Consider the following 20,672-nt stretch of genomic DNA (forward strand, 5'->3'; position numbering starts at 1 on the left):
TATGGCTATTTCCAGAAACCAAACCTTCACTATATTTCAGCATCATGTTACCTTCATACACACACAGGTGTTTATTTATTTGTTAATAAAATCTATTCTGCCTTATTGTAAAAGCTCCACATTTTCTTCTCTGAATCTTCTCAGAAACAGGCTAAAAGTATAATAAAAGATCTTCCATTTATTTTATTTTCTTCCCATCATTCATTATTGGAACATATATATTAGCATACTTAAAATACACTCTGAAACTGTGATTTTAATATACTTTATTGAAAAAATTACACAGTCTGAAATTGTTTTCAATGGGACAAAGCGATGGTCACCTCTATCTACCAAGTCCTTTTTTGATGAATCATGACTACCATATGCCAAATTCACATCTGCATGACTTGCAAAGTAAAAAGATAAATCTTTTTTCAACATATCTTTAGGAATTTATATCACCAACAGTTTAAAATCATGAAATGCTGATGCTCTGACTATATTTCATGTCCTCTATGTTGCACCATTTCCCCGTTCACAGTTTATCCATGGATTAGCATGCCAATTGAACACATCAGTCAATGTCACCTTGAGAAAATTGTCAATAGCAGAGGAAGAAGAACAAGAGAAGGTTTAGCACTAAGGCCTGAGACACCACCACATTCCCTTGCATTTTCCTAAAGAAAAACAAACAAACAAACAAATGAAAATAAATACAAGCCATTACACTCAATTGTGATTATTTAACAAACTTCAGAGGCATAAGAACACTGGTGCAAACAACAAAACCCATGCATTAAATACACTCAGGAAGTAATACAGGTGCACCTTTTGAGTGGAACAAGTGGGGATTGTAGACTGAAAGTGAGCATTCTCAACAAGGATTACAAATTCCCTCCCCACCATATTTTAGGTCTCATTCTACATTCCATTACACTGTCAGAGGCATGAAATAAAGCTACTCCAGAGTAAAAAGGATGTCTATGAACATGTGCTGTACAAGCCACTGTAATCACATCTTGGTCTCCACAAGATCTCCTTGGCATGTACAAAGAGTGTTATGCAGAACACAGAGTAGCAAACTTGTGTAGCAGAGCAATCACTCTCCCTCCCAAGCAATATTATATGAACATAATGACTATGGCATGACAGCTGAGCTGCTGCCGCCGGTTACTGAGAGAAACATTAACAGCACAAAGGTCCCAATCATCTCTAATGAGGAATCTTGTGGTCAGTGTTTGAGCCAGAGCAAGTTCTCAGATATTCCTGGCTGCCTGTTTGTGCTCACATCCTACCACGTTCTCTTACATGATACAAAGCAGTCTGCTAAAGCAGCAAGTCAAGACATCGAACATGAACACAAAAAACATTTGCAGCACTTCTGTAACTCCCTTCTCTTAATACTGTGTGTTCTGAATATTTCCTGACATTTCATTTTGGAAGATCGTTTTCCTATTTACTTTTTTTTTTTTTTTAAAGAAATGAAACATCTACCAGAGTCCAAAAGAAAGGAAAAGAAACTTACTTCAGGGTGAAATCCATGACAAGATTCTGGGCGTCGTCTTATCTTCTGAGATTTTAAACGTTCACATTTAAGGGATTCATTATGTACAAGGCAGTTAAGGAGAGATGTTCTGAGAACTGCATTGTTATGGGAGTATGTTGAAATGAGCACAGTGAAAATCTTTTAGCTCCTTTCTCCCTCTCCATCAAAACCCCAAGGTGATACGTGTGGTTACCACAAGAAAAAGAAAGTAATTCTAGTGCTCTCCTCTCCATAGTTTTGACAGTATCACGTGCACTTACACTGCTAACTTGTCTTTCTGTAAGTGTGCAACAAAAGCACACTGCAGGCTGCTTTTGGCAAGTTCCAGCTTATGGCAGAAAACAAATTCTGAAGTACAGAACAGCACAAAATAGGAAGTGGGGCAACTAAAACTCAAGTGATATATTTACTTTGTTACATTGCTATACTTCTGGAAAGCAGGATTCTGAAATATTTTCAATGCTCCAGTTTAACCCTAAAAATAAAGAGGTATCTCTATTGAACAGATTTTTATAAGTTCCAATATCAGGAACTCAACTCTTGTAAGGAAATTACATAGTTAAGGCCTAATTTGTAACATGTTCAGCTATGACTATGACCTTATTCTACCGAAAGATCCACATAATGAGTTTGCTTAATTCATATTGGCCGTTTAAAAAAAATAAAAAGTGAATTCTCATTAAAAAAAAAAGTAAGAACACATTCTCAGTTGGCTTCATTTCAAACAGCCCCAGCACTTTATGGGTGATGATGTCATGCAATGCAAGTTTTACTTTATAAGAGATCTTTCAATATTTGCATCTTGAATCTCTTTCTGACAAATTTGTAGAGAAAAGGATATACCTTATTTCTATAGGTGCCATGGTAATTGGTGGGACAGAATCACAGAAGCATTCATTATCTACTACCACCATGAAGAGGTTGCTGCTTGGGATTTGCTGGATAACAAAAGACCTGCAAATTAAAAAGAAAACAAATAATGGTGACATTATCTGCATTTCTGAGCCACAGGTTCTGTTAGGGTTTTCTGAACTTGTCAACACTGCCAGTAATACTGTCACAAGTATCATTGACTTTTTTGTATCTCCACACCTTGTAGAAGCAGAAGGCACTGGGCAATGCCCACTCTATTATGTACACCCAGCTGTGTATTTATGGTCTGGAATGAAACTGAACCCCAAAAATAAGGAAGGTTCTTCTGCAGCCACGTACTGATAGCTCATGGTCCCAAACTTTAGCCTCTACAATGGTATTAGGGCCTTGATGCACTCTGGGTCTCTCTTGAAGCAACAGGAACTACTGATCTCAGCTTTCATCTGTCCTTTTGAGAGCCATTGTATTACTGAGCCAACAAAACAGAGATTGAGCCTCAAAATCTTCCTAAGTGGAGAGATTTATTTTAGAATAATGATGACTTTGTGGTAGAAATATGGTGATAGCTCAGCACCACATTTGAATTAAGACAAAGTAGGCAACTAAAAAGGAGAGAGAACAATAAAGACATGGCTTATAAGAAGGAAAACACCCAGGGGAGACCAGGGAAGGATCCTGTGGGCACAGAGGATGCCCAGAGTTTCAATGAGCTGAACCCTTAAGCACATATCATAGAGAAAAGGGGCAGAAGGCAGAGCCAAACAGGCACTGTTTGGCATTTTTTTGAAATTCAGGACACAACACAAAGAAAGGGTTCGGATCCAATTCTTGATGAATTTTTAAAATAATCTGTTAGAATTTACATACCATATCAGCAGAGTATCTGCCATATCAAATATCATTGAAATCTGACAATTCCAGGAATAAGGTATTTTTCAGCGTGGTTTGCTGGTAAATGTACAGAACATTAAGTGAGGGTTTGAGCACCAAGAAGATGTGGAGAGAAACATATTTTTCCTTAGACATCTTTCTTTAAAATACATATTGTCTTACTAAAATAACTCCCTGCTTTTTCCAAAGATCACAGAAGACGAAATAGTGGAGAGGGCAGGGAATATTCAAACCTACCCTAAGAAAAAAAATATTGGAAAACTTACTATAAAAATCTTGCCAACGGAAAGATTAAACACTTTTCAGTATTTTTTAAACTTACTGAACCTCCATTAAAATTACACTTAGAGTGATCTGCAATATGTTAGCTTTATGTTTATACACGAAATATACATTTATGGCATAATGTAAAAGGCTGAACTTTATAAATGTACCTACCAAACAGCTGGAGCATGTAGCAAGACTGACATCATTGTAATGGAGCATCTGTGGCTTTGTGGATTTGTGTGTGGGAGAAATGGGGCCAATAAAAGGAAAGGAGGGAAAATCTTTAGCAGACAATAACACCAAAATTGTAATGCATGAATTGCTCAAAACAGCTATGAATAAATCAAACACTAAAGGATAGAAAAAACATGATTTTTATTCCCAGAAATTGGCACAATTTGGATTTTGTGCCATCTGAAATTCATATTTATTAAAACTAGTTCAGAAAAGGACCCCAAGGGCATGAAGTACTGTAGCAATTAATTTAATGCTAAATGATTAATTTCTCTTTTTGCTAAGAAGGGGGTAATTACTTTTCTCTTTTATCTATGGCAGGCTCAAATCCAAGGCCCTCTGTGAAACCCTTTTTTGTGACCCCCAGCTGAATACTGAAGCCTGTGAAAAGCATGTACCACACAGCCAGGCCTAAACGTGCCACTTCATGAAAGGTGGGCATATTTCTCATTTCATTTCTTCTTTCACCCACTTCCCTGGGGTCCTGTAAGGCTGTTCAGTACAGACTGTTGCTTCCTCAAAGTTGAGGGGGGGGGAGGAAATTTCCTATCACTTTACCTAGCTGTGATGAAAAATGAAGCACTTTAACCCAGAAGAAAGAAAGTTTCAACTACAGAACTACAATGCTGAGTAAATTACTGTACAGCTACACTACCAAGTCTAGCAAAATTTTCTGTATCACTTAATTACTACAAGCCTTCATATTTTTTGACTTCTTCATCCATTTGGGGAATGCATTATATGCATGGATTGATGGAAATTATGAATTAAAGGAACTGCAAAGAGCAATATATTAGGCTAAGTAAAAAAACCCCTTTGCTATTCTAGGAATTATATCATAGGAATTAACTAATTACACTGATTCAGTTTACCAAACAGTGAATATTCCTACAAATCTACAGTCTGTTTCTCTAGTGCAGATGTTTGTGAAGTGTCTAGCCTTATGGTGACTGCCAGAGAATATAGGACTGCCATAAAGAGCCACAAAACAATGAAACCTTTGGCTCACTGCAGCATTTTTTTTTTCCATAGAGCACAATAATTAGTAATATCTTGCAAAGCGAAACAACTGGCTTCTCGTCCATCCCACTGGAGGTAAATTAAAAAGAAAATGTTTTCTTCCACAAGCCGGATATGAATGTTTTCTCTTTCACAATTCTCAAATATAATCTTGAAACGAAGTTGCAAAGCCAAGTGTGAGTCCTCACCAGTCATTGACTTGTGAGGCCACAGGCAAAGCATTAACATATCAACAAGTGAAGACAGCGGACTGAAGACCGAGATTGAGTTGAACAAATGAGTAAGGGCAAAAAAATGTCCATTTTATCTTTCTTTTCTATTAACAGTTTGCACAAATATACTTCTTTCAGCTGCTTTAATTTAGGATCATTTCACAGTCATGAGATGTCCTTACCCTCACCAGATCAATGGCAGAGAAGTTTCTGCCAGCCGTAACCGCTGCAGTTGCTGTGTGGCTGTTCAGACAATTCACGTGGCACTGCTTCCATGCCCAAGTTGGATAAAGCACACAATCATCCCAGCAGCAGCTCTGCTGCTTGAGTTGGGCCTTCAGTTTCCGTGGTGACACGCGTATGCATCTCTAAAATTCATTTTGAACACTCATGCCACTAAGTCTCAGGAACCAAACATTCACAGAAAACAAAAGGTGCATGAACACAGTCAGACCAAAGCCTTTCAAAGACTGAAACATTCCACCAAAATGTTTCACTCTGCATGCCAAGGTTCAGCTGCAAGGGAGAAAAAAGCTCCAGCAAGGAGCTTCCATGGCTGCAGTGGGAAATAAAGTTGCTGACAAAGTAATGAAAATGGTATTATGTTTTAGTGAGCTCCGCTGTGAGTCTCCGAAGTTTCCATTACAATAACTATTTCTGAACACCTGCTGGTTTAGGTTGGCATTTGTGTCACTGGCAATATGGAAGCCAAGTCTCAAGGACCGAGTAAGGGGGTTTGCTGAACATTTTGCTGGTTTAACAATCAAAAGAAAGTCTATGTTTATTTGCCTTAATATTATGTAGAATATTTTTTAAAGGCTAAAGCTCTTTTTGTGTTAAGTAGTGTAAATCTTTTGATTTGAATCCTTTTCCTTTACACCACTATCATCACCATCATTTGACAGTGGCTACACAGAAATAGCCTTGCATATATCTCCAAGAATAAAACAGAATAAACTATTGGGGTTCCTGCTGAAGCACATTGAGTCAATAAGAAGCTTATTAATAATTTCTCCTCCATCTTTCATCCACTGAGGAACTAGTTTGGTTTATTTGATGTGCAGGTTCAGAGGCTTAAAACAGACCTGAAAACAAACTGTTTCTTAACTTTGTGGGGAAGGTGAGGAAGGAAGAAATTTAATACCTGAAAGAGGAAGACAGAGAAGAAGGAAGAAAATCCAGTCATGCCAAACTATTTTGTTAATGAAGAAAAGAACCGAGAGTAAATCTGCAAGGAAGTCTGTATTTTGAGTCAGATCATTACTTTTGTCATATTACACACACATTACTGCTTCTTTTTAACCTATTTCTGTATTGGTCCATATAAAAACATCTTTACAAATATCATACAAATTGATCTGGGGGAAAAAAAACCAGCTTCATGTTTTACTTTGAAATAGTAAATATTTGTTCAAAAAGCAATACTGCTCCTTGAAAATTAATATTTCATTGTGGAATGAAATAGGAAGAGACTTGGAATTCAAGTACTGCTGCAACTATAATTCAGTTTGGTAAAGTTGTGCTTATGAAGACATGATAAGAAAGCACGTGTGTCTGGTGGCTAAATGACTCTTCCCACAGAGAGTCAGTTCATTCTAACTCCTTAACACACCCTAGAATTTGGAAATCATCATAACAGGACTGTAGTACAAATGTTGGAGGGCAGTCACACCAGCTGCCTTTATCCACACAACTCAGGTTCCTACATAAGAAGGGTAATCACCTCCAGCTCTGGACAGAGCACATGCAGAGACATGGACTATTCAAGGATAATTCAGAGCAGGAGCTTGGCTTCGGTGATCTGAGTCATCCTCTGCAGGAGGGTCCTTCTCTCTAATGGATGAATAGTGATCCTGCAGAGAAATGCATCCTGAGCAGGGTGAAACATGATACCTACAGCTAAGTGCAGGCTGCAACACCTGTTCTGAAAGAGCCAGCACTCTACATTCAAATCTAGCCGGTTGGGTTTTTTAAATTTGAATCTCCTCCTTTTGCTTGTATATATAAATTTTTTCATACAGTTATAATATATATTCTATTGTTATCATAATAATTTCTTCCAAAGACTGTTTAAAAAAAAACACCCCCAACAAAAATCTCCCCCACCTAATTCCAAAAATGTCAGTTCTTTTTCTTACTGTAAGAATTACTTTCTCCTGTAAGGATAAATAATTAGAATATATGCAGTAGAGGAGTGGGGACTGAGCTGACACTACCCTTGATGCACTGCCCTCTCTCCACATTGCACTTCATCTTCCTTTCATCTTCCAATCTCTGAACCTCTGGGATGGCAAAGTATTAGTAAGGCAAGTGGGAGAGGGACAAACCTCTCTGGAAGGGAGGTGGATCTTCCAAGATGGAGGAAAGGACAGGATGACAGGACAAGCGGTGTCCTTTGGGAAAGGGATAGAGGGAAGCAAGTCACTAGCTGCTGCAGGAGGTGGCTTTGTCAGGAGGCCTCTTCAGCTTGTCTCCTTAGGGATTTTGGAGCATCTCCCACATTGATACAAACAGCACAGCAGGAGTAAGGTAGAGCTGTGCCCTTTTTTCTCCCAATCTGTCCAGCTTACTGGCCAACTTGAGGATTACATACTTCTGTAAGTCACATATTTGGTTTGTTAACGCAGGTCATTGCTTCACTACAAATACCTCAATCATAAGTTGCAAAATCTATATGTGGCAGGCTTAACATCTTGTCTCTGAAATGCTGTTGGCTTCAATTTTCCTTTCCTAGCATAGCTGGATCAATAACAGGCAAGGTAATTCTAGTTCAGACATGCAAGAGATGTGTCTTGTCCAGCTAAGCAAACCTAACCTTTAAGTTGTTTACTCTCTACTATTTGACTGTAGCATCTGCTATTAAAGGAAATCAATATTCCTTTTAAGCAGCCTAGTTTCTGTATTTCCATGCAGGAGAAGTAATCCATTTCCTTCTCCACTGATGTTAAGTTTTGGACAGAATATAAACTGAACACAGACCTGAGGTTTCCCTACTAATAAGTAGCCACTTACATAGTCCCAGAAACACCCAAGTTTAAGAAAACCTGTTGAATGCAACATATTTTATGGGGTACTGAGGGTGGGCCATGAAACAGTCATATTGGACTGTTCACACCTAGGATCCCAAATACCATCATTTCTTGGTCACTTGCACTGAACTATTTTCCTTTTCCTGGCTTGCAGACATGCTGCCATTAGCTGGTGGCCAGTGACACTGCTACATGACTTGTTTCAGCAACAAAGAATGGTAATAAACCTCCTGAGAGCATTCAGAAATCTCTAATTTTCAGAACCACATTTCCCTATTTTCTTCAAACAGTTGTAAAGGTTGAAAAGTATTTGAGGGAACAAACTGAATGGCAAGCAGCATGGAAGCCTGAAGACACTTACAGGATAAGACTATGCCTGCAGAATCAAAAAAATTTAGAGAAAATATCTTCCCATTATCGTGAAGAATGTTACAAAGAATATTTCTTTGTAACTTGAGGAGGATTTGAGCACAGCAACAACATTAAAAGCATTCGTCTAAAAACAATGCTGTGTGTTTCTTGTTAAAAAATTAATTCTTGTTTTCTCACAGAAATACTTCACTGTTGCACTTTGCTTTAAAACACCCTTGTTCCTAAGTAATAATTATTGATCCATATGCTGTATTTTACAATCAATATTCTCTTTTAATTTTACAAAAATACACTACTCTTATATCTGTGCTCATGACAACAGACACTGTACAGTAGAATATATGGTCATGACAAACACATGGCTTAGGAGGGATTTTAGCCATATAAATATTTAAATAGCTGTTCAGATTCATTCTTAATTCCATGTTCAGGAGCTTTAACAGCCTGATTTAAGGGCAAAAAACCCCCATATGTGTATTTTCCATTTGTTTCTTTAATGACCATACGAACACTATTACTATTGTTTAAAGTCACAGGGGGACTTACATTCAAATTATGATTAGAATAATAACACATTGTTGTGTTAGCATATGTCACTCCTGCACATACATACTCATACCAATCAGTTTAAGGTGGTAATAGAAAAGATCTTTTAAATACCAGTTGTTTTGCTTATGCAGATGAATCCCACAAAGAATAGAAGAAATTCACGGTGAGGAGTTTGAACTGAAACAAAGGGAGAATAATATTTTCAAGTTGGCAACCTAAACACATACACAAAGATGTGAAAAAGTAGGCTGAATTTCCATGGTACTCAAATTAAATAGTCCTCAATAAGTGCTCTGGTGCTTGAGCATTGCTGTAAATTCAGCCATTTCCCTCCAGGCCTTGCAGTGTGTTTTTTGTGTGCAAACCTCCATTAATGATGTTTGAGTAGTTTGGATTAAGATGAGTAGTTACTTTGCGATTACATTTCATATCTGTCAAATTTGATCTTTCCTATTTTTTAGAGAAAGAAAAAAACATACCAGGAGCAGGGTACAGTAAATGGAAAATATTGTGCGCTCTGCGCTCAAATATGTTACTCACATAATGTTGGTTGCAAACGTTCAACCCTAATGGTCTGGAACAAACTTTAAGCATTCAGCTGAAGTGTAGATATCCACTTTGCTATTTCCCAACTCCTATCATGTGCTTTCCAGGCTGCTGGCCACATTTCCAACCCACATTTCTCTCACTTATCATATTTTTTAAATGAATGAATGAAATGTTTATATCACAGTCAAGTTGCGCTACTTGTTTTCTGTGGGGTTTTTTTCCAAATAAACGATGATAGAGAATGGAATATCTTTAATGCAATTTATAAAAATAACATATATGCCAATAATAACATTTCTGAGAGCTGGAGCAGTGTATAAAAAAATCAGCTAGTGGTTCTCTCATATAAAAAGAGGCAGATAAACTCCCAGCCTCAGGCCTGTAATCTGACCCTGACCTCATGCTAGCAAAATAGAGCCTGACTGACTGTAGCACAACTTGATGTCAGTACAAACAGAGCAAAGTTTAGAACCAAGGATTTAAATGAGCGATGCCATCCTCACTGTTCCTGTGTGTGCTGAATGTTTGTGGGTTTTCAGACAGGAAACCCCAGAAGTGCGGATCCTCTTTCACTCTCGGTCAGGGGATGCTTTCTCCAATAACTGATGTTCAAATATGAGTATGCATAACAGAAATGCTACAAGCACCCAAAAATTTTGAGTGTACAGCCTTTAGGGTGACAAAAGTTACTCTGTGTAATGAGGACAGTGGTCATAACCTTTTCAGCCCAGCTGCTGTCCCGTATGAGGGTGTAAGACAATGGAGAGCTTCAGATCTCTGGGTTTAAAATGGACTGCAAAATTTTTACAAAGAAAGTAAGCCCAGAAATCCCACAAACTTTAAATATGAGTTGACATTCACACCCCTGAACAAATCTGAGCTGAATATTACATAAGTGGGTGTCCACAGGCAGAGAGGGTACCTGATTCTAAGCTCACAACGAACAACAGAGGAGACACAGTAATTGGAACAAAGCAAATCGTATCAGAGGTCTCTAAAACGTTGGAATTAGCTTTTTTGCAGTGACATGGGTTAACAGGACAACAATAGAGAGGTCAGAGAAGTTACCCAGGCTGGAAAATGCAGTTCTACTACAGCATGTTAGCAAAAATGGGTTTTTAGCAGAGTTTTGCAGCCCTACTTAAGTAACTGTGGTTTGTATCGAGAGACATCTCAGATTATGTTTTTAAAATACTGTATGATTTCTAAGCTAGGTCCTAAATATAACTTAAAGATTAAAAAGCCAGTTGGTATACTCTGGTTTAGGAAGGCTCACAAATATCATATGACACTGTGAAAGTAAATTTTGAATTGCCTGAATTGGTAACTACTCTTTTCCACAGCTTTAGGTCTAGTCTAATCTACAATATGACCGTAGCCAAGAGCTACACAACAGAAACTGAAATATAAAAAGCAGAATTCACATTACAGTGGAATAAATCTTAGAACCAAACTGCTCACTGAATGTGCCCACAGTGTATTTTGCAAAGGGGCTGTTCATTTATCGCTGTAAATATAAACTTTAGCAATGATTCAGAAGACCACGTCTGAAAGAATTAAGTGCAATACATGCTATCTTCTCCATATCCAGTTAAAACTCGATATTATTTTATGTAATATACAAGTGCTCCTTGCATGGTTCTCAAATCTTAAGATTCATGTTGTTTTTCTAAGTTAAAGGCTTTTAAATATCCACTAAGCCCTCTTAAACCCTCTATAAAGAGGAGTGCTACACGCGCTGATGTCTTTGCCATGTTTGCATTGTTTTTATTAGAGTATAATATAATATGAATACATTATAAAATAAAATTAATGTGCTAGTATTAGCTATCCTTCATAAGTGTGCCTGGTTTTAAAAATTCATTGCATTGTTTCTCAATTTTAATAATTTTTCCTATTCCAAGCCATTTTTAATAAATATAATATATATTACTGATTAGTTCTATATATTTTGGCATTCGTACAACTTTTTAAATCCCCTATCATTACAAAGCATCCTTTCATTGTGTCAGATACTATCTATCATTTGGTTAATAATTATTAATGCTTGTATAAAAACTAAAATTCAGTTAGATTTTAAGTATTCACATTTTATAGGAGTACTGAGTTTAACTATGAACAGGGGTGGAGATCACCACCTTTCCATGCAGAGGTTGCATTTATAAACTTCTCAAGCAAACCAGCTCTAGTGTCGTTTGGAAGACGTAAGTAGAGAAGTGGGGAGTTAGGAGAGGTCTCATCCTACTTGTTAGAAAAAAACCTACAGCAAAAACTTCAGACAACATTAACAGACTAAATTTCCAGGAAGCCGACCCGTGGATCTCCAAGCTTTTACAGTACTTACACAACCAGTGCTATGAAGCCTCTCAAAGAAAAAGCTGCAAATATCTGCATGAAAAGACCACTTTTTCCTCATCTTTCTCTTCCCCCTATAGAGTCCCCCTCTCATTCAATATATTTCCTGCCATTACAAATATCCTTTTAGACAGGTTACTGTAGTCAGAATTTTTTTACATTACATATATTTTTTCTCCTTTGATCCATAGTGATTCTTTCATTCTCTAAGATTTTTGTGATGATTAAAATGCCAAGCAAATCGAGAAAGAGAAACTGAGTACAGATTTACACAGTTTTTGTCAACTAAACAAACAAACTCCACGTTTTTGATTTTTGGGGGAACACCCTCACACACAGAAACTGAGATAACAATGAAAGACTATTCTGAGGATAGGGTGGCATTCTATGTATAAACAACTAAAATACTCCTGAATTCAGCAAGCATAATAAAAAAGTTCTGAAACAAAACAAAACAAAAAAAGGAATACTGAAAATCTTTGTCTATTTAAAAACAAAAAAGCAAGAAAGCAAAAATACCTCATCCTTGAAAGCTGCCCAAAAGATTGTTAAACTAATGACTGGCAGGCAAAGACCTGCCTGGTAGCTTAGATATGTCATGCTCTATTATTTTATATACCTTTTTTCTTAAATGAAAATAGTAATTTACAGTGTTTCCTGAACTGGTCATTCAAAATATACATTATCAAAGGGTAGAGTTAAATTGCCCATACAGTGACTTTAAATTGCACCTGCATGACAAACATTATAATCACTGTTGCCTTTGAAGTGAAAAGTTACTCAGCCTGCAAGTGGAGATGTGTGGGTAACGTGCAATATAAAATTTTAAGCTAAGTATAAAGACCTTTAATAAACAATTCTAGCAGTTTAAATTGTATAATTTGATACTTTTTACAAGGAAAGAACAGGGAAAAAAGTATTTTTAGGTCTTCTAGAGCTTTGGGGTTTTGGCTAGGATAAGTTTCTACAAATACTGCTGTTGCCTCAAATTTAAAGACTTTTTAACATTCATAAGTGTTCTGCAAGTCTGGAAGATCTGATTTTCAAAAAAGAAGTGCAAGACAATTCTATATATTTAGCTTGTGGTTCTTGAGACTTCACTGATTAACCACTGAGGTACGCAAAATACGGAGTTTCCCTTGAAGATATTCCTTGACTTTCATGCACATCTAAACAATCTCTCTGAAATTAAGGTCTGTTCAATGTTGGAAAGATCACCCACGAGCAGTTTGTCTACAGCACACCTGTGACTCGACACGGGCACAGGTCAAAACCATTCATGTGCATGTTATCACACAGGTACTTGGCACAGCTGCTGAAAAAGCAAGAATGCAGAAACACACAGGCTGAACAAAGCCTGGTGAAATATAGAGAACCCTTTCTTCACAGTCATGAAAGGTGGATACAGTAGAAGGAACACAGCCCAAAATGTCTTTTAGAAGGCCAACTATAAAGTAGTGCCCTAACAGCTCCAGGACATACAAAGGGACATTCTGATGCACACAGATAGAGCTCTGAATGTGAAGAAATTGGCCCTTGCTTTATGTGGCAAGATGATTTGTTTAGAAGTAAACTAACTACATCTGAAAACGCAAATGATAATTTATTTCATGGTAAATTGAACTGGGTATTTATTTACACATTTTAAACGTGATCAAGTACAGCAGTTTGGCAAGCTTCGACCGAGAGAGCAATGTAGAAATATTTTAGCAAATGGTGGTGTGTCTCAAGATTAAGTGGTTTTTAAAAACCATTACCACTTTATCGTCTGCAGATTGCACTATTCCTGACACTAATATACTCATGCCCTGAACAATCTGAATCTAATTTGTGTTGTTATTTATCTGTTACTGCCAAATCTCCTCATTTAGTGGACAAGTCTGAAATTTGCCATTATAAATAAACATAAAGGGTTGAGTGTCACCTTGAACTACAGTTCCATTCCCGTTTACCTCTTTTATTGACAATAAACAGCATTCAATGTCCAGTCTGTAACAAAGTAAGAGAAGTAATTTGGTTTATTGATGATTTTCCTTGTTAAATAAATGTCTGCTTACTAACACCCCAATGGGCCAAAGACATAATATATGGGACAGTGTTTATTCAAATAAGTAGTTCCTATCCATTTTAACAGGCAATTTACCTGGGATAGCCAACAAAGTAAACACATTCATCTTGCATAATTAAAACACACATAAATCTTTCCCAGGGTTAGGATGATTGTAGCCACATACTTCCCTGCTTCCCTTGTGAGAATATGTCTTTCTCATATTTACTTTTCTCTTTATTTTGTGTCCCAAGATTGTGCACAAAGAATCAACTGGAAACAAAGCAGTTTCTTGGGGGTTTCTGTATTGACCTTGAGGACCCGTGAGTGCTGCAATTAAAAGAGAAGGGGGCTTTGCTCCCTGGGTCATTGGAAGTAAGGCCAGATTTTTGATCTTCATCCAAGTCCAATATGTCATCACACATGAATAGGAGAGGTTAAAAGGGCAAATTTTTAAGCATTTGACTGTGCAACTGCTGCATGATCTGTATACCCATAGTTTTTACAGTGAACACACATATGTGGCAATTATGCACTGAACTGGTTCCTTGCACCTTTGAAATTTTAATATATATATTTAGAGTATAAGTAGTCAGATAAGTAAGTTGCTGATCTACAGAAGATCTACAGGCAGCCAGAGTTATAGCTGAAAAATAGTATTTTCCTAAGTGAAGTTTAATGAAAAAATTTGAATTTTCAGACATAAATAAGATTTGCAAATAGACAAAAACTTTTTTGTTTGTTCTACAAATGAGAGGATAAAGTAAAAGATCATCTAAATTTTTCCAGTCAAATATCATAGCAACCATCATCCCTTCTAATTTATAACAACAACTCTGACTTTCTAAGATGGTTTCCTTAGACAATTTTAGTGCAATTACAATTTGCAACGATGAGGTCACCAGAAGGCAAAAACTGGTAATGTAACCAGTGAGCATTGCTGAAGAACTTTAGTTGACACACTTACATTTAAAATTGGCCATCATGTTGGGGTAATACCTCATAAAACTACAAGCAGCACTGAGATGCTTATTTAGCCTAAGACTTCAAACTTCATGTCTAATCCAAACCATATCTCTGAGCAGCACAACACCTTTAAAGCCCAAACTAAGTGCATTGGTGTAACTCTGACTCCACACAGTGTCAGCTGACATTGATAAAGACACTTCTCTTTACGAATTCACTATTTCTAACATTGAAGCTGTGATACGACATTCAATAGTCTATCCTATGAGTTTGCAGAAATAATGGGGTTTAGTTTTTTAATATTTTTTTGTTATAAAGTGGAATAGCTTACTGGAAAATATGAAAGCATTTCAGCTTTTTTTAAAAAAAACAGTTTTTCTCTCTTGTTGACAGTGCTTAGAAAATGTGGGTTGACTTGTTTTTCGTTGCTGTTTAAATAAGAGATTAATTTAATAATCATTGGGATATTGAATAACAACAAATTATGGGGTGGGGCAGCCAAACCCTGACCCTAATGACATTCTTATGTTAATTCTTATTTTCTTTCAGGCTCCTGCTTTCTTAATAAAACCTATATTTTTGAAAATCATTTTTAAACATTGCTATTTATCCCAAAGTAGCATTTATTTTTTGCTAGTAAGAGATAAGTTTCCATATAGAGAACGCATTTTATATGTCTGTGTATATTTAGTGCCTGACTCGAAGCCTGCTTAAGTGTACAGGTGCCCTTCCACTGACTAAGTTTCCCAGAGGTGACTGAAAAGGTGAGACACTTATTAACAAAGTAATTAGCATGTAGCCCTTTCTACTGTATCATTTATTTGAGGACCCTTTGATTTAAATCCAAGCACCCATGATTAAATTTATGATTGGAAGCGTTTATAAGAGAGTTTTCATTACTGTAGTTGGTAACTGTTTACTTTGGCAACTGAGGTGCAGAGTATTTCTATAAGATCAGTAACAGCTCACCCAGGACTGAATAAAACTGAGCCTTGGACTCCCACTACGTGACCTTGCTGGCAAAACCACAGTATTTGTGCACCAAAATGCCTTATCTAAGTAACAGGATATGGTTTCAAGTAATATCAGTCATCATTTTTACTTCTGCTTTTAGTCTCCTTTTTCGGACAAGGGCTCTGTGCTATTGCCTGATGTTGTAGGAACAAAAGCCAGTGACTTGAGTAACTTTTGACACAACTTACTTGAAGCAGAGCACTTGCACAACTTTTGTTTGCAAACCTGTTCACAATACACTGACCTTCCTAGTGCCTTTCAAATAGGTTTTCAATATTCCAAGGGGTGTATAATTAGCTAAATATTTACAAGTATCTTTTTCTATTTGTAATAAATACTTGCAATTCTATATCACAGTTTAATCAACAATGAGGTCCAAGGAGGACACAGAAAATAATCCCACTGACTCAAAGGGATCTGAATCAGAGCCTGGTATGCAACAGATGCTGCACAGATTAACCACTGGACATGGTGTCAGTGCCAGACTCATATATACAACTGAACCTAAATTCTGACTGATTGAGCCCATCATTCTTAAATTACAAATATTAAGCAATACACTTGCTTGTAAAAATATTTATTGGTACTAAAGCCATGAAACGGAAAACTGGGTCAGAAGATGTAGGTCTACAAAGGACTTTGGGTCAAATTCCTGAGCTGTTCTGCGGGAAAACGTCCTGGGTTATAACAAAAATATTTGGAATCCAGTGTAGTCTGCAATCTTAGATGCAATTTGTAGATTGTTAATGACAGTGGGTAAATGGTATAACGAACAATTTTCCCATGAGAATCTAATAGTTCTTCTGGATTATTTCTTTAGGTTTTGCCATTGCTTGTGGAGAGAAGTAATGGGTGCCTTGAGATCAGTTTGTAACTTACAGGGTTTTCTTTTATTTTTTTTTCCACTGTGGAACACAAAATGTTTTTCTATGAAAAAGATCTTAGTGCATTATTTTTGAAATACTATAATTTTCACTAAACTCAGTTTCCAACTTGGTGCTTTCCAAGTATTGCAGAATTGTATTATTTTTGAAACTTGTTCTTTGACCTGAAGTTACCTAAGAACACAGACTAGAGTCTGCACTCCTTTGAGAAAACCTAGTCCTGTTAAATTAATCTTCTTTCCATGGAATCATGTCTGTTTGCAATATTTAAACAGAATCATAGAATGGTTTGTATTTGAAGGGACCTTAAAGACCATCCAATTCCAACCCCCCTGCCATGGGCAGGGATACCTTCCACTAGACCAGATTGCTCAAAACCCCATCCAACCTGGCCTTGAACACCTCAAGGGATGCATGATAATTTGTTGCACAACTTCTCAGTAATCTTGTGTTAAATTATCGCAAATTAAGGCAGCTTAAATTCTACAATGCTGGCACAAAGCACTCATAGCAGTGTAACCTACATTGTATTTGATATGTCAAGTGGAAAAAGCATGGCTTGATTTTGTTGAGTTTGTACTTTTCAGTCAGTGGGACCTATTGTTATGCTTAAAGGGCTCCCGAGCATCAATTTACAAAGCACTCTCATACTTCCATCCCACAAAGCCATATAAACCCAATTATTCATACTAGACATTAACAATGTTCTTATACTTAAAAGCTGGTCAGTAGCAAATCAAAAGTCAATATTAGCACTCAAAATTTATCTCCAGTGTACTTACTCCTATTTCCTGTTTTAAAATATTGAAAATATCAAGGAGAAAAAATAGGACTAAGTCCAGAAGCACACCTATTGACTTCAAAGTGACAAAGTTTTCACCTTTATTTGCTAATTGCATATTGATTTAGCCTGGAGAGAGAGAGTTTTATAACAATTTTTGTTCAACTTATAAATTCTTCCTGACATTTATATTGATAGACACATTATTGCTGTAAATACTCATCTCCTTTATGATGACAACTTACTCAGTGTAAAGGAAATCCAATTAAGTGACTTCTCAAGGTACAGAAATTTGCATAAACAATACCTATGCAATTCTTCCATTACAATGTACCAGAACTACAGTCAAAATGTCACTGCACATAGCCACCAAATGCAGAGAAAAGACATTTCAATTGTGAAGAAGGAAAGCTACACTGAAGTCTTTTCTTTTAACCCTATGAGAGATGATTTTACAGTAGCACTGGCAGAACTGACAAGATTGCAGCACTGACATGTGAGATTTGTTACTATTAACTCAGCTTCCCAGCACTGAACACTTGGAGAATGGATTTAATCCTCTTCCACTCTTTCAGCCCAACAATTCTAAGAAGGAAACTCTCTTTGGCATTCCAGTAAAACAAACAGGTCTCACTGTACCACAAGGGAACTCCCAACCTATCCAGCAGGGTTTCACTCCTGTTGAGGAGCCTGAACAGCACTTACCTTTTTGCATCTAAATCTTACAGACAATGTCCTTAGAATGCTGCCTGCAAATAGGAAAAGTCTTAAAGCATTCACTAGTTGAAATTAACATAAGCCTGTACTGGTTTTACATTTTTTTTCTGGCAGAAAATAATAGGCAGCACTTCAATTTAAGAGCATCAAATTTTTAAATGACCCCTGTTATAAGAGAAATGACACCCTGACAGAGGTCATTACATAATGCAAAACATAACAGACTTGTACATTCTTCAGCACAGCCTTGAATAATTCAGTTTTATTGCTTTGTCACAAAGAGTTGTATAAAAAAAAAAATATATTGAAAGGGCTTACTTGAAACAGTCATCGCAAGCAATATTCCCCGTGGTCTCCTTTATAGTGCGCTCGGAAACAAAGGCTGGATATTCAGTGTCACAGGGCTCTAGGGTTTGTTTCAACCTCTGCGCTATAGGCACAGGAAAAAAATATCTCGATGTTAACACGGGAAGAACAGCACACAAAATTGGGAACAACATGAGATGCTGTACTGCGGAGCTCGCAGAGAACGGAAATGTTACTCAGCTTCTGCCACCCTGTGAGACTACCTAGGCAGTGCATAATGCTATTTTTTCAATTAAATTAAAAAAAAAAAAAAAAAGAAAAGAAGTTTATCCACGGAATGTAATTTTGCAAGACATTACTATTAGAGTAGTTATTAATGGTTTAGCCGTTGCCAACCCACTTTACATATGCACAAGTTTTCATTCTTTCCGTGCAGATTCAAGCTGGATTTACTGTCGTTTTTGTCTCAGTGGTGCTGTGCATCACTAACCTTTATTCATAGGAGTTTACATTTATTTGATGAAAATTTTGATATATTTTACTGAAGTCAAAATAAATTGGTTTTGGATTACAGCTTGGGAATCTTCACAGGGTTTCATCAGTTACAATAACTCTGTGGGTGGGGGAGGCAGAAGAGTTACTTTACCCAATTCCAGTGTTATCTGTTTCCCAAAATACTAATAATGAAGACCCTTCAGTCTGAAGCCCTTGCAGGAAAGAGAAAGAGTCACTATTTACATCTTAAAGATTGGGAAACTGAGGTACCAGAAAGCAGTGAGACTGGTTCAAGGTCAAACTACAGGACAGCAGCAAAGCTGGGAACTGAAGGCAGCTCTTCTGACTCTCACGCTGCAGTATTTGTCAGACAATGCCTCTCCCTCATTCCCTTTCTTTTTCCTCCCCACACCTTCATTGTTCCTTAACACAGAGATATACTTGCACATCAGCACAAATGTTAAACCTATCTTAAACTAATTGCTAAGTGAGAAAACAAGATGAGGTATGACAAAAATAGATTACACTAAACAGGCTCTTGGGCTGGACAGATCTTCCACTGGAGATAATCTGTTTCAGAGCGAGTGGTGCATCCACTGTGCAGTGCAAGGGAACCACCACAACTGCATTTGCAATCACACAGCAGGATGTGCATTTCTGAACTGTCCACAGTATAGAATAAAAAAAGTAGTACCTCAGAGGAGGAACTAAAGTTGGTCAGAAAAGTTTCGTTATTTCTGAAGTTTTCACTGTGATTGTGACATTTAAAGTATGTCACGTATTAAGTATTTTTTTAAAAATTGTCTGACTACTTCTACTGTACCTTCTCCCTCTCTCTTCTGTTTCCCTTATCTGCCATTAAGAATGAATGGAATTTATCACCTGTGTTTTGGGTCTACTCTCATTTTTATCAACATATGGCTTGTGTAACAAAGAAACTGCCAAAGATTCATGGGTCTCAGATTTCCAGTACCTCTCTGGAGTCCAGAAGATGATGGGATTGTTCAAGGTTTAGGGTTTCTTCTCTCTCATTTACAAATGTGATTGAGATTACAAGATCTTGTGTGCAGAAGTACTTTTCAGAGTAGGGTTTGTTAAATGGGCAGGTGTGTGTGGATCCTCTAGGATTTTCATAATATGTGATACACCATTAATGTCACAAACTGAATGGGAAGCAATTTCCATATTAGAGGAACTGATCTTTTTTCTAAGCTTCGTTAAGTGAAAAAAAAAAAAATAAAAAAGGTGCAAATTTTTTAATTTTAATTTCATTAAGTGCAGTCATAAATATTAAAACTTTTAGTGGTAACATAACACATACAGAAGAATTTGGTACTCTTCTGTATATATATATAATCTATAATTCCTAAGCATGTGCTTTTTTCTCCTGCTTTCTTGTGAAATATCTCTTGCTTTTGCTTTACTAAAACATGCTGGTTTCCAAAGAGCTATGTGTTGCTATCTAACCAAACAGGAGCTGGGCAATACCATATGGGCATACCATAAAAGTTATGACATCCCAATGATGAGAGGATATTTTCAATAATCTTGCTCATCAAAGAAATGAAGTAAGTGACTTGGGT

At 36.9% G+C, this 20,672-nt stretch overlaps 1 protein-coding gene across 4 annotated transcripts in view; it reads right to left on the reverse strand.

Moving 5' to 3' along the window:
• Positions 1 to 249: 249 nt before the first annotated feature.
• The window catches only part of CACNA2D3 (calcium voltage-gated channel auxiliary subunit alpha2delta 3), a 407,374-nt gene continuing 386,951 nt past the window's right edge, over positions 250 to 20,672 (reverse strand). For all 4 annotated transcript variants that reach the window (XM_032699221.1, XM_032699220.1, XM_032699219.1 and 1 more), the window contains 4 exons: positions 18,607 to 18,718; positions 2,370 to 2,482; positions 1,508 to 1,590; positions 250 to 659 (listed from right to left, as the gene is read on the reverse strand). In XM_032699221.1, coding sequence (XP_032555112.1) covers positions 567 to 659; positions 1,508 to 1,590; positions 2,370 to 2,482; positions 18,607 to 18,718 — 401 coding nt within the window. In that variant the 3' untranslated portion in view covers positions 250 to 566. The remainder of the gene's footprint in view (positions 660 to 1,507; positions 1,591 to 2,369; positions 2,483 to 18,606; positions 18,719 to 20,672) is intronic.

Source organism: Chiroxiphia lanceolata, chromosome 11, assembly GCF_009829145.1.
Source record: "Chiroxiphia lanceolata isolate bChiLan1 chromosome 11, bChiLan1.pri, whole genome shotgun sequence".
NCBI lineage: Eukaryota > Metazoa > Chordata > Aves > Passeriformes > Pipridae > Chiroxiphia > Chiroxiphia lanceolata.